The 14,311-nt window shown below is 45.8% G+C and overlaps 2 protein-coding genes across 8 annotated transcripts in view; one reads left to right on the top strand and one right to left on the bottom strand.

Moving 5' to 3' along the window:
• Positions 1–6,208, top strand: part of med25 (mediator complex subunit 25) — a 60,161-nt gene extending 53,953 nt beyond the window's left edge. For all 3 annotated transcript variants that reach the window (XM_070861757.1, XM_070861759.1, XM_070861758.1), the window contains one exon: positions 2,200–6,208. In XM_070861757.1, the coding sequence (XP_070717858.1) occupies positions 2,200–2,303 (104 nt within the window). In that variant the 3' untranslated portion in view covers positions 2,304–6,208. The remainder of the gene's footprint in view (positions 1–2,199) is intronic.
• LOC139230027 (protein kinase C and casein kinase substrate in neurons protein 3) overlaps positions 1–14,311 on the bottom strand; it is a 94,967-nt gene that overhangs the window by 17,127 nt on the left and 63,529 nt on the right. For 2 of the 5 annotated variants that reach the window (XM_070861760.1, XM_070861761.1), the window contains exon 10: positions 8,302–13,980. The exons of 1 other annotated variant lie outside the window; for it this stretch is intronic. In XM_070861760.1, coding sequence (XP_070717861.1) covers positions 13,868–13,980 — 113 coding nt within the window. In that variant the 3' untranslated portion in view covers positions 8,302–13,867. Of the gene's footprint in view, positions 1–8,301; positions 13,981–14,311 lie in introns of those variants that run through there. 2 more of the 5 variants (XM_070861762.1, XM_070861764.1) reach the window with 2 other exon arrangements.

Genomic DNA, 14,311 nt, shown 5'->3' on the forward strand with positions numbered 1-14,311 from the left:
GCTCTCCAGTCAGGGGAAACAACCTTTCAGCATCTACCCTGTCAATGCCCCTCAGAATCTTGTATGTTCCAACGAGATCACCTCTCCTTCTATGGGTCATGTGGTAAAGGAAAACCAGTAAAGAGGGATGAAAAGTTATATACAAGTACACCAGCAGGTCGGGGGGGAATGTATAAGTTTACCAGTCCTCCAGGATCAGAGCCCACCTGGGTGAATGCAGTTGGAGATCTTGCCAACACAACCCTAAATGTATAATGTCACTGGGGAAGGACATAATTGGAGAATATTTGTGAGAAGAAGCCAAATAAGTATACGTAGATGCTTTTTTTCCTCTTTCCGTCTTGCATGGAAACCATCGCATAAAACCGTGTTGGAGTAGAATTGGCTTAGTGATGAGGAGGCAGAGCAGCAACGGAGGGGCTTTTAGTCAGTGGTTGTAACAGGGACTAAGCAGCCAGGGAACTAGAGAATCGGCAACATCTCATGGAGAGAAATGTTCCCTCTTCCCGGACGGCATTTGGGAGTGTTTTGCCAGTTGTTCACCAGTAAGGGGCTACGCCTGTGCAAAGTATTCCTGGTTTAGCCAAAGATAATATGATTCTTTTAGATTGGGTTATAATTCCAGAGCACCTGAAGGTCGGTCGGTTCTTCTGCACCTACGGATGGCTGACATGTGACATGGGCCATAGATTTAAAGTAATTTTTTTTTAAAAGCTAGTATCAGTAACGATAACCATGAAACTACCGGATTGTCATAAAAACCCATCTGCTTCACTATTGTCCTTTTTAGGGAAGGAAATCTACCACCCTTACCCGGTTTGGCCTATATGTGACTTCAGACCCACAGCAATGTGGTTGAGTCTTAACTGCCCTCTGAAATGGCCTGACAAGCCACTCCAGTTGTTCAAGGGCAATTAGGGATGGGCAATAAATGCTGGCCTTGCCAGTGACACCCACATCATGTAAATTAATTTTTTTTTAATAAAAGGATTAGAAGGGAGTTGAGAACTTTTTTCACAGAGGGTGATGGGGGTCTTGAACTCGTCGCCTGAAAGAGCAGGAGAGGCAGAAACCCTCCTTGCATTTAAAAAGTTCTTGTCTATGCAGTTGAAGTGCTGTAAACTACAAGGCTATGGACCAAGAGCTGGAAAGTGATACTAGGCCGGGTAGCTCTTTCGGCTAACGTGGACACAATTGGCCAAATGGCCTCCTCCAGAATTTCTGTGCTGTATGATCCATTAAAAGAGCCTCCAAAATGCCCTTTGGAATAATACAGTACTTTACGTATGTGATACGCCTACTAATGTCATGGAAAATTGGTTAATTTGGTAGCCAGCTATGATAACGAAGCCAGTGCATAATAAAGTGCTTCTTGGAGGAGAGCCCGAGACTCCTGCATCCAGTGAAGACATAGTACTCTTCAGCCAATGGGCAGCACTCTCTCTGAGTTAGAAGGTTGTGGGTTCAAGTCCCAATCCAGAGACTTGAGCACAAAAAATCTAGGCTGACACTCCCAGTGCAGTACTGAAGGAGCACTGCAAAGTCGGATGAGACATTAAACCGAGGCCCCGTCTGCTCTCTCCGGTGGACGTAAACGATTACATGCCTATATTCATAGAAGAGCAGGGGAATTCGTCCCGGTGTCCTGGGGCCAATATTTATCCCTCAATCAACATCATGGAAACAGATTATCTGGTTAATCACGTTACTGTTTGTGGGAACTTGCTGTGCGTAAATTGGTTGCCGCATTTCCTACATTACAACAGTGACTGCACTCCAAAAATACTTCATTGGCTGTGAAGTGCTTTGGGGTGTCCGCTGGTCGTGAAAGGCGCTATAGAAATGCAATATTTTTTTCATGAATGAAGCAACAGTCACACTTCCCTTTTTAGTTGGTCACGTCTGTGACTGACTTTGATTCGGTATGTGCCCATGAACCCAGAAGAATCAGTTGGGTGTTACTGCCGTAGACCGGGGCTACCTGAGTTTTGTAAGTCCCTCTTGGACAATAATGGTTTTAGAATGGTACGTGGATGAAAATGCAGTGGTGGAAACTCTTGGGGATTGAAAGGTTTTCACTGGGAGTTCTCATTTAGTTTCTCCCGATTTAGGACATGGGGCTCAGGTTCACATTTGCTCCAGGTTGCTTGTATGGTTTATAATGGGTTTTTTTTGCTGTTGTGATTTTTAAACCTCCAGGCCAGATGATGATGAACACAGGTCCCCGGGGCCCAGTCCCTCAGGGTGGGCTGCAGCAAGGCACCAGTCTGTTGGAGGAAGAAATTCTGATGGATCTCATCTAAAAGCTTCCCGAATTTGACGACGACGACTTTGCGTGAGGTGTGGACAATGGCGTACACAAACCCAATCTTTTACGTAGGAGACGTTTTAGCTACTTCCTGACCGACGAGGGTGAACAAAGGAATTCACATTTGTCTTGTTATCCTTTTAACAGGGGACAATGGTGGGAACTGGCAGAGTCTGTGTTTGTGTGTTTTTGGTAGACTTTTCAGAAAATCAGAGGGGATCAGATAGATCAGAGAAGTTACTACTGAACGCCTCTTTTTTTTCTAAAGGGACACGTCCAGTTTGAACGCTATCTCTGCTGTGGTTCGAAGGTTGCTCTCAGTGTGTTATTTTCTGCTCAATTTGTATTGAACTGATTGCTGCAGTTTATTCTTTAATAATGTGTTTGATTTTTTTTTTTGTTGAAAAATGTCTCTTGTGCTTTGTTTCCTTTTGAAATCCTCTCTGTCAGCAGATCGGAAAATAGCCATCATGTAACTCTTGATGTTGTAACTAGGGATGATGCCCTCAGCCAAGACATTGGCAATGGGTAGAGATTCTTGCTTTTGAGTTCTGAGGTCTTTGCGGACGATGAGAGTCCATTCGTAGTCTCAATACCGGCTGTCTCCACATCACAGAGTACACATGTAAGTATGGGAAAAAAAAAGCTCCTTTTTAAAAGAAAAAAATAATTAATATCCTGGTCTTTATTTTATAATTTTCCATATGCACCATGAAAAGCCAATGTGTCGATCAGGTCCTGGTCAGGTGGCCAGCATTGCTGTAACTGGGAGTTAAGATGTCAGCTGTGACTCAGTGGGTAGCACTCTCGCCTCTGAGTCAGAAGGTTGTAGGTTTGTGTCCTCCAAGGACTTGAGCACAAAAATCTAGGCTGACACTAGTGCAGTGCTGAGGGAGTGCTGCACTGTTGGAGGTGCTGTCTTTCGGATGAGACGTTAAACCAAGGCCCCGTCTGCCCTCAGGTGGATGTAAAAGATCCCATGGCACTATTTCGAAGAAGAGCAGAGGGAGTTATCCCCGGTGTCCTGGGGCCAATATTTATCCCGCAATCAACAAAAATAACACATGATCTGGTTATTATAACATTGCTGTTTGTGGGAGCTTGCTGTGCGCAAATTGGCTGCCCCGTTTCCTAACATTACAACAGTGACTACACTCCAAAAGTACTCCATTGGCCGTAAAGTGCTTTGGGACATCCGGTGGTCATGAAAGGTGCTATATAAATGCAAGTCTTTTTTTCAGGGAGCGAAAAATAAGTTGGAGAAGGACAATTGAGTGTAGGGGTCATTAACTGAACAGGATCAAACCCAAGCTGAGCAAGATGAAGTGCTTGAGGCCAAGTTGAAAGAGATTGATGAATTAAATACAGATTTGGGTGGAGATCAGACCTGAGCGCGTTGAATGAGTAAAGCTTTGTTTACAGACAGTCGCTCTCTTTACCTGCTTCCATTTAAACCACAGCTTCATCATCAGCCATGATTGAAAGGTGGTGCAGGCTCGAAGGGCCAAATGGCCTACTCCTGCATCTACTTTCTATGCTTCCAGTAGCTACCTTTTGATTTTAATATCATTTTTGTGTAATCAAATAGGGCGTGGATTTCCCGTCTTCTCTACACACCGACCTCCCCACTTGCCTTTCCCCTACAGTGTCAGCCGTGGCTCAATGGGTCGCACTCTCTCGCCTCCGAGTCTGAAGGTTGTGGGTTCAAGCCCCACTTCAGAGACTTGAGCACAAAAATCTAGGCTGGCAGTGCTGAGGAAGTGCCGTCCTTTGGATGAGACGTCAAACCGAGACCCCCGTCTGCTTTCTCGGGTGGACGTAAAAGATCCCGCGGCACTTTTTGAGGAAGAGAAGGGGTGTTCACCCCCGGTCTCTCTGACCAATATTTATCTCTCAACCAGCCTCACTAAAACAGAGAGATTATCTGGTCATTGTCACATTGCTGTGCACAAATCGCGTTTCCTAGATTAACATGTCCTGAGGCTGAGAAAGCTGCTATATAAATGCAAGTTCTTTATCCCGGGACACAGAAGGTCGTAACAGTCAGATTCCTGGTCTCTGAGTTTCTCTCTGTCCACTTTGGAGACCGCACTCGGTAACTTTTGCTATCATTCTCTCCCGACAAATCGCCCCATGTTGCGCCCAATGTGGAGGGAGCGTCCCCCTCAATTTTTACTCCGGATATCCTGATATTAAACAATGCAACTCAGAAAAGCAGGTCTCCCAAACTGGCAAAGTTCAGTTGGTTTTCCACTTCTTTAGGAAAGCTCCCAAGCACCAGCCCTTTTTTCATCATCCCCCTTCACTGATTTATCTCCTTCCTCTCCTGTGGGCATTGACTTCTTGGTGCAGTGGGCCTACGCCTCCTCCAATATCTCAGACAAGTGGCGGTCATTTCTGTGAGTATTGGCAGGTCGTTTGACCTCCCTAGCCCAGGGCGCTGAGGCTCTGTACAGCGGCGCGCTCTCAGGCCTGGCAGCTTCCTGTCCTTTACATCTCGTCACTCGCTGTCTCAACCAGCTGGACCACCATCGGGAGAGCCTGAAATTCACCCTTACAACACATTGTGTGTCGCGTTGTACAGGAGGAAGCTGAAAAAATTTCATTGAATGTACAGTGCAGAAACGGGCCCCTCGGCCCAACTGGTCCATGCTGGTGCCTGTGCTCCACGCGGGCCTCCTCTCCTTACTGCACCTCACCTATGGCTCAGTGGGTAGCACTTTGAGTCAGAAGGTTGTGGCTTCAAGTCCCACTCCCACATCTAGGCTGACACTCTCGTGAAATGCTGAGGGAGTGCTGCACTGTCGGAGGTGCCGTCTTTCGGATGAGACGTTAAACCGAGGCCCCGTCTGCGCTCTCAGGTGGACGCAAAAGATCCTACTTTGAAGAGGAGCAAAGGGTGTTATCCCCGGTGTCCTGGCCAATATTTGTCCCTCCAATCAACATCACAAAAACAGATTATCTGGTCATTATCACATTGCTGTTTGTGGGAGCTTGCTGTGCGCAAATTGGCTGTCGCGTTTCCCACATTACAGCAGTGACTACACCAAAAGTACTTCATTGGCTGTAAAGATGTCCGGTGGTCGTGCAAGGTGCTCTATAAATGCAAGTCTTTCTTTCACCCTATCAGCTTATCTTTCTATTCATTCCTCCCTCATGCACTTACCCTAGCTTCCCTTTAAATGCATCTGAAACATCTCAGCATCTTGCTTCCCGTCAGTGGCAAACATAAACAGCCAGTCTAACCTGGGCCGATGTTCTTCCAACCTTGGAAATTGCAGGTGGGTCAGAAAGCGAGATCTAACAGTTTGTACTTTTATACCTTGCAGTGAGTTTTTAGAAGAATATGAGTTGCCTTGCAACATTTGAGAGTTAAGTTTGGGGATAAGGAGAGGAAAAAAAACTAACATGCCTTTCCATTCAGTTGGCGATCACGAGGCATGAATTTTAATGGTTCACAAAGGAATTTTTGGTATCATGATGCTCTAGAATTGTAATGTCTTTTTAGTTGATTGATTATTAGAAATCAGTTTGTTGCAATTGTTAAGAGTTCCACGTTTTAACAGTCACTGCCACGTGGTAGAAGAATAACACATCGAGCTGTATACTGCCATACACGATTAATGTTCAGAGTGGGAGTGAAACAATTTTCCTGCCTATCCCTGACTGATCTCCATGATTTTGGTGAGGTGGATTTTTATTAAATGCAATATAATTTTTGTGTAGCTTTTCATCTGTTGTATAGTCGTGTAGAGATTTGTTTTTTCTTTTCAAATGCTGTATAGAAATACTGGAACTGTTTGTAATATGTGTAGCGAGGGATGAGAGGAATATAACGTGTTTAATAGACTCCGTTGTATAGTTTCTTTTCAGATTACAAATAAATTTATTCTTAACGTTTGCTTGTTTTTTTTTTCCCCGCCCTCTTCCAACTTTCAACAACTTGCATCTATACAGCGCTTCACAAAATAGGCGATGGAACAAAAACTAATACGAGCAGGAGTAGGGAAGAGATGTGGGGTGAGGGGGGTAGAGTGTGATCAAAGAGCTTTGAGGTTGTAGCAAGAGGGGTTCAGGAAAAGTGTCCCAGAATGGAATGGGCGGGATTGTCCTATGAGGAGAGATTGAGTCGACTAGCCTGTATTCCCTAGCGTTTAGAAGAACGAGAGGTGATCTCATTGAAACATACAAAATTCTTACAGGGCTTAACCGATAAGGGGTTATGGGAAGCGGGCAGGGAAGTGGACCTGAGTCCATGATGGGATCAGCCATGATCGTATTTATAATGACTCAAAAGACTTGTTACTGTAAACTGTCTCAGGTGTAAACCTGATCCAACTTTATTCGCGCCCAAAATAACCCACGTGACCAGGTACCCGCGCTTATATACCAGTGACCGCGTACGGCCTGATAACCTCCAACAGTGGCGCCCTCTGGTGTCTGGTGACCCCAGGCATAAATGCATAACAGTATTGAATGGCAGAGCAGGCTCGAGGGGCCGTATGGCCAACTCCTGCTCCTGTTTATGTTCTTATGACAGGGAAGATGCAGGGAGGATGTTTCCCTCTGGTTGAGGAGTCAAGAACCAGGGGCACAGTTTCAGAATGAAGGGGCGGCCATTTAGGACGGAGATGAGGAGAAACTTCTTCACTCAGAGGGTGGAAAATCTTTGGAATTCTCTACCCTAGAGGACTGTGGAAGCTCAGTCGTTGAGTATATTCAAGACCCAGATCAATCGTTTTTTGAATATTGAGGGAATCTATGGATTTGGGGATCGGGCGGGAAAGTGGAGTTGAGGTCGAAGATCAGCCATGATCTCATTGAATGGCAGAGCAGGCTCGAGGGGCCAAAGGGCCTTATACCTGCCCCTAATTCGTATGTTGTGTTAATGTGGGGCTGTGATAACTAAGGGCCTTATCCTGATTGGGGGGGGGCGGGGGGGGAGGGGAGAGAGAGAGGAGCTGGGCCGGCCGGGGGGTTGGGGGGGGGGGGGGGGGGGCAGAGGGTGAGGGTAGGACGCACAGTAAGTTGGAGTGGGAAGAGCAGAGGGTGCGAGCTGGGTGAAAGGCCGGACACAGTTGAAGGGGTAGGATGGGGTCAAACTGTGAAAGAGAATTTGTAAACGTGGATGGCGGTATGCCAGGGTAGAGAAGTTGGCTCGAACTGGATTCTCTCCTCGTTTCCAGAAGGCACGGACTCCTCCTTGGGGATACTGTTCCACAAGCAATCGTTGGCATCTTGCTCGGGTTGGCCGGATAACCAACTACCATCCTGTCCTCACCTGATGTCTGGGCACTTTCCAACAGGGATTGCTGAAGAGCAATCCAGAATGGCAGATTTTGTTTTTCTCTCCCCAGTTTTTCTCTCCCCAGTTTCTCCCTCACCCATAACATGGAGCTCGCTTGTAGTGCCCCAACTTTATATTTTTAAAAAAAATACGGTCTTCAGATATTGGGAACTGGACAGTCCACCACGAGTTACACAAATATCGAAGAAATTAAATCAGCACAAGCTTTTTCACCTGTGTCAGCCAGTGGCTCAGTGAGTAACACCTTTGACTGAGTCAGAAGATTGTGGGTTCAAGTCCCACTCCAGAGACTTGAGCACAAAAATCTAGGCTGACACTCCAGTGGAGTGCTGCACTGTCAGAGGTGCTGTCTTTCGGATGAGAGATAAAGTCTGCCCATTTCAGGTGGACGTGAAAGATCCCATGGCACTATTTTGAAGAAGAGCAGGGGTGTTATCCCCAGTGACCTAGGCCAATATTTGTCCCTCAGTCAACATAACACAAAAACAGATTATGTGGGTCATTATCACAAAGCTGCCTGTGGGAGCTTGCTGTGTGAAAATTGGCTGCTGCGTTTCCTACATTACAACAGTGACTGCACTCCAAAAAGTACTTCATTGGCTGTAAAGAGCTTTGGAACGTGTGGTGGTCGTGAAAGGTGCTATATAAATTCGAGTCTTTTTTAAAAAAAAAAATTTCAATCAAGGTGATTTATTGTCATCTTTTATTCAAAAGCATTTGCAGTGTCCATATACAGAGATTTACAAATGTAGCTTCCTGTCGGTTAACATATTTTATTTTAATCCTTGAAATATCCCTCGGATGTTTTTGATGTAGGAGGGAGGGGAGGGAGCTGTAAAAATGGTATGGTCTTTGCTTAGCCAGTCTGATCGCTATTAAGCTGAACTTGGGACAGGAGGGGAAAAAAAACTTTTTATAACAACTGTATTGTTGCCGTGTTTGTTGAGCTGATTTTCAAGCGAAATTTGGTACTCTACGTTAGGCCTGGGATGAATAATGTGCACACAGTAATCTACATGTACCTGGAATTCTTGGGCAGTTTGGCTTTTTTTTGGCGGGGTGTTGGGAGGGTGCAAATGCACGCTCTCAGGAATGTAATTTATTCAAATCTCATGGATATAAATCTCCCTTAGCAGGTTGGCCATCCCCTTATTTCCGTCTCTTTTGCTGAAGGTGCTGACTCTGGGGGCCATAGTTCCACAGATAACAGCTCTCCGGTACCTCATGCAACTGGGCCGCCTTCATGTCCATGCCCAGACAGCGTGCATCAGCACGCTATTCCACCATGGAGTGCATCCTCTTAACGTTCACACCATGCACATGCATGTTCCAACAGTGATCGGGCACGAGTCCTTTAGTGCTTTGCCCATTCTTCATGTGTGAGTCTAGGCAGTCATTGACATTTGGCTATTTTGGGGGTGTTGGATGGAGAAAAGAGGGGGCAGGATGAAGAGTATCACAGCCAGATTACCTGATCTTGTTGCCACCCAATATCCCCACACTTTCCACCAGGAGTCACTGGAAAGTGACCAGAAACTTGGATGATTTTTCTCCCCCCCACCCCCCATCCTCAACTCGGGGCTCTTGAAGCAAAGCATAGCGCCCCTTACTGCTGTTCTTAATGGCTTCATCTAATTTGACCGAATCGAACCTGGAATCCCTCTGGTCATCCTCAGGTGGTACGCTAAGCAACTGAGCCATTTTTGACTCCTTGCAATATAAATGTGAATTGAACAATGTAACTTCAACAAAAGCCTTTTGATTACACAGGTAGAACATGAGAATTAGGAGTAGGCCATTCGGCCCCTCGAGTCTGCTCCACCATTCAATAAGATCACAGCTGATCTACCTCAACTCCACTTTCCTGCATTATCCTCATAGAATTGTAGAAAGTAGGTGCAGGAGTAGGCCATTCGGCCCTTCGAGCCTGCACCACCATTCAATATGATCCTGGCTGATCATGCAACTTCAGTACCCCATTCCTGCTTTCTCTTCATACCCCTTGATCCCTTTAGCCATAAGGGCCACATCTAACTCCCTTTTGAATATATCTAATGAACTGGCCTCAACAATTTTCTGTGGTAGAGAATTCCACAGGTTCACAATTCTGAGTGAAGAAATTTCTCCTCATCTCAGTCCTAAATGGCTTACCCCTTACCCTTAGACTGTGACCCCTGGTTCTGGACTTCCCCAACATCGGGAATATTCTTCCTGCATCTAACCTGTCCAATCCTGTCGGAATTTTATATGTTTCTATGAGATCCCCTTTCATTCATCTAAATTCCAGTGAATATAAGCCTAGTTGATCCAGTCTTTCTTATGTCAGTCCTGCCATCCTGGGAATCAGTCTGGTGAACTCCCTCAATAGCAAGAATGTCCTTCCTCAGATTAGGAATTCCCTTAATATCTCAAATCTATTGATTTCTGTCTTGAATATACTCAACGACTGAGCTTCCACAGCCCTCTGGAGCAGAGAATTCCAGAGATTCACCACCCTCCTGAAGAAATTTCTCCTCATCTTAGTCCTGAATGGCTGACCCCTTATTCTGAGACACTGTGACCCCTGGTTCTAGACTCCCCAGCCAGAGAAAAATCCTCCCTGCATCTACCCTGTAACAACTTAGTATGTGGAACGTGGATACCAAATTAGAATAAGAAGTCTCTGCATGCTGAAGTCTTCTGTGATTCTGTACACTTCCTCTATTAATATTTATAAGCTTTTATGAGCCTATTTACAGAAGAGATTCCAGATTATTTTTTAAATTCTTGACACCCGAAATAAAAAGAGAATGGCTGGAAATACTCCAAGTAACAGAAGGGAGATAAGATATTTTTTGGTGGAGACTCTTTATCCGAATTGATCATTTTGGATTTCCTCTTTTAGAAATTAACTCTGGATTTCCAGAGTTTTTGCTATTAGTTGAGATGTAGTTCAGATGTTACCGTATATGTGCGCGTACAATTGTGAAGCAAGAGGAGACAGAGGAAAGAAGGGAGTTATCTCTGGGTCTGATCCCTTCTAGTTCCTCAGTGCCTTGCTTCTCAAGTTATTTATATATAATACTGTAGTCTTAATTTGTAGAGATCAGATGAACTCATTAAAACATCCTGTAATCTGAATCCCAATAATCCAACCTGCCACTTTCTACAACGCACTTTAAGATGTTCTAAAGTCCTCCTTGAAGCTAATTTCGGTTGCCTCAATCTTCCAATTAACCAGCTGAATTCTTATTCTCCAGAGATCTTCTATGCCGTCTCGGTGGTATAACCATGCTTGCTTCTGTCTTTCGGATGAGGCATTAAACTGAGGCCCCATCTGCTCTCCCGGCTGGATGCAATCGATCCCATGGCACCACCTCGAAAAAGAGCAGGGGAGTTATCCCCTGTGTCCTGGGGCCAATATTTATCCCTCAACCAATGTCACACAAAACAGATTATCTGGTCATTATCGTATTGCTGTTTATGGGAGCTTGCTGTGTGCAAATTGGCTGCTGCATTCCAACAGTGATGGCACTTCGAGTTGGTCGGAGAGCGCTTTGGGATATCCGGTGGTTGTGAAAGGCACTATAGAAATACAAATCTGTCTTTCTACCGTTAATCTACATCGGTGAACCTTTGAGGCTTCAAGTGCAACCTGCCATGGTAAGTCTCTGCTCTGTAGAACGCTGCTTTTTGTAGTGACTGGTGTTGTGTTTTCGGGCACTCTTCTGGTATATCACATGATTAAGGCAATGAATAACAGCCATTGAGAACAGAAAGGCCCCGCGTCCAATCTGCAATCAGTGTTGCGTTAGCTGATTGTCGTTGGGATGGTGGTAAGGGCTCCATAATGGGTCTCTGGCGAGAGAGGGCCATATCAGCCTGGGGTCCCTTTCTGATCACTTTTCCATGACTCTAATTGGAAAATGCATGGTGAATGGAGGAAAGTGGCAGGGGATACTTTTGTGTGGGGTACAGGTGTTCGTGTGGGCAAGGGTAACCAGGGAGTGTTAATGAGGGGTGTATCGGAGCTAGTGAGGGGTGTGGGGTATATCGGTGTTGCAGCGAGGGGTGTGGGGTATATCAGTGTTGCAGCGAGGGGTGTGGGGTATATCAGTGTTGCAGCGAGGGGTGTGGGGTATATCAGTGTTGCAGCTGGGGTATATCAGTGTTGCAGCGAGGGATATCAGTGTTGCAGCGAGGGCTGTGGGGGATATCAGTGTTGCAGCGAGGGCTGTGGGGGATATCAGTGTTGCAGCGAGGGCTGTGGGGGATATCAGTGTTGCAGCGAGGGGTATCAGTGTTGCAGCGAGGGCTGTGGGGGATATCAGTGTTGCAGCGAGGGCTGTGGGGTATATCAGTGTTGCAGCGAGGGCTGTGGGGTATATCAGTGTTGCAGCGAGGGGTGTGGGGTATATCAGTGTTGCAGCGAGGGGTGTGGGGTATATCAGTGTTGCAGCGAGGGGCGTGGGGTATATCTCTGTTTCAGTGAGGGGTATAACAGGGAGTCCTAGTGAGGGCTGAGAGATTTATCGGGAGTGTTCCAGTGCAGGATATAGGTTCATCAGCTTTAGTGATATGTGGGTACACTGGGGAGTGTAACAAGATTGTAGGGTATACCGGGAGTGCTATATTGACTGCATTTTATGTAGTGTTTACAAACTTTACAAGCAGTTTACTTGTGCTCCTGACAGTCCCACTATAGTAAGAGTTTGTCCTGCTTCCACCGATATATAAAGTTTGAAAACTGCATTCCATAATCAAAATAGCTTAAAAATACACCTTGACTGGTCTTTTGAGAGAGTTCTAACATCAGGGATATATAGTAAATCACTAACAAGAATTGTAAGTTTTCTCCTGTCCATGTCTGTCTCTCTGGTTTGAATAGGATATTCACACAAACAGGCCATTCGGCCCAACAAGTCCATGCCGGCATTTATGCTCCACTCGAGCCAGTTTAAACAGTGGCTGGTGATGGTACCATTTTGCTGGGAAGTTGGCAAGGAGATGCTGCTGGTCCCTGACACACTTGCCCTGAAACGCCTTCTGGGTCTTTGAATCTGGTGGGCCTGGTGTAGGATATTGGCAGGATCCATTTAACCTATGATATGTTGGGATCTTTGTCTCCGCTCTTGGGTGAAACCCTCCTTCACATCCTCCCAAGGTTGGAGTCAGACAGGCCTTTCTTGGCCATCAGATGTTTGGAGCTGCCCGTTATCAGTTATTTGTGTTCACGCTGTTCAAGCCACTTTATCTATTGTATCACGGAATGAATCTTCAATTCTAACACCAGTCTGAAGAGACTTTTATTTCTTCCAATTCACGATTTCTTACACCACTACAAAGGAACTGAATCAAGATCAGTAGAGACCTGCAGGGCTACAGACCCAGAGCTGGTAATTGGGATTAGACTAGATAACCTCTTGTTGGCTGGCGCAGATGTAACGGTAATTACTGCAGGGAATTGAATACAGCCAGGGTGGTCTCCTGGACTAGTTTCGATTGCCTGGATGGGAATTTTCCCAGATTTTTTTCCCTAAATTGGCCTGGGTTTTTATCTAGTCTTTGCCTCTCCCAGGAGATCACATGGCTCCAGTTATGTTAGAGTGTAGAATGTTTCAGTGTAAGGGGTGTCGCAGTTGTGTGGGTTGGGCTGGGTGCTCTTTACCTTTCCGTCATTATTCATTGCTTTATATGTAACCTTCAGGGCTGCTGACCGAGGGCCGTGCGGCTCTTCATCAGCCGGCGTGGACACGATGGGCCGAAATGGCGGCCTCCTGCGCTGTAAATTTCTATGTTTCCAGTTGCTTAACCCCAGGGGTTGTGTCGTTCCCATTGTAATTGTTGATGCAGCCTCCCGTTGCTTGCTCAGTCGAGTCACCACACTGCGTTAATGCCCTGTGTCTCTACTGACGACAATCCAGTTCCCTTGCAAGATCAGACTCCTGAGTAACTCTCCCTGCCCCACAGTCAGCAAATCGACTTTGTTGTTGTGTCTGTTGGGTTCAGTAACATCTCCCGGCTAGCGTTCTAATACTAATCTAGCTCCCTCGCGTAAGTTAGTCCTCCCAGCCAATAATATCATTGGCATTCACAGGCTAAATTTAAAAAAAACATGTTAGTCATTGTAATGAAAAACAAATTTTAAACTGACTTTTTTTTTAAAGCAGTGGTGATGGTGTGACCCCCTCTTTAATATGGGTCCTGGTGGTGATGCCTTCATTTTAAATATCCGCTTTCTTTTCTTAAGCAAGCAGAATTCGCTCTGGTTTCTACTGTATAACTTCTACATAATTTGCTGGGTACAGTCCAATTCGGCCTCCGTCAAGGTAACCCTTGCACCATCCCTGTTCATCCTCGTCCTCTATCTTAGTCAGCTCCTGACCTGAAAAACACACACACAAATATAAACGTGTGTACAATTATAAGGGGGGCCTAGATATAGTGGATAGGAAGGACCTATTTCCCTTAGCAGAGAGGTCAATAACCAGGGGGCTTGGTTTTGAAGGATTGGTGGGGAGAGGGCAGGGGGAGTTGAGAGGGTGGTGGGGGTCTGGAACTCACTGCCTGAAAAGGTGGGAGAGGTAGAAACCCTCATCGCATTTTAAAAAGTATTTGGATATGCACTGGAAGTGCTGCAACCTACAGGGCTACGGACCAAGAGCTGGAAACACCACCAACAACTTGTATTTATATAGCGACTTGCATAGTGAAAT

The sequence above is a fragment of the Pristiophorus japonicus genome, chromosome 19, assembly GCF_044704955.1.
Source record: "Pristiophorus japonicus isolate sPriJap1 chromosome 19, sPriJap1.hap1, whole genome shotgun sequence".
Taxonomy (NCBI): domain Eukaryota; kingdom Metazoa; phylum Chordata; class Chondrichthyes; family Pristiophoridae; genus Pristiophorus; species Pristiophorus japonicus.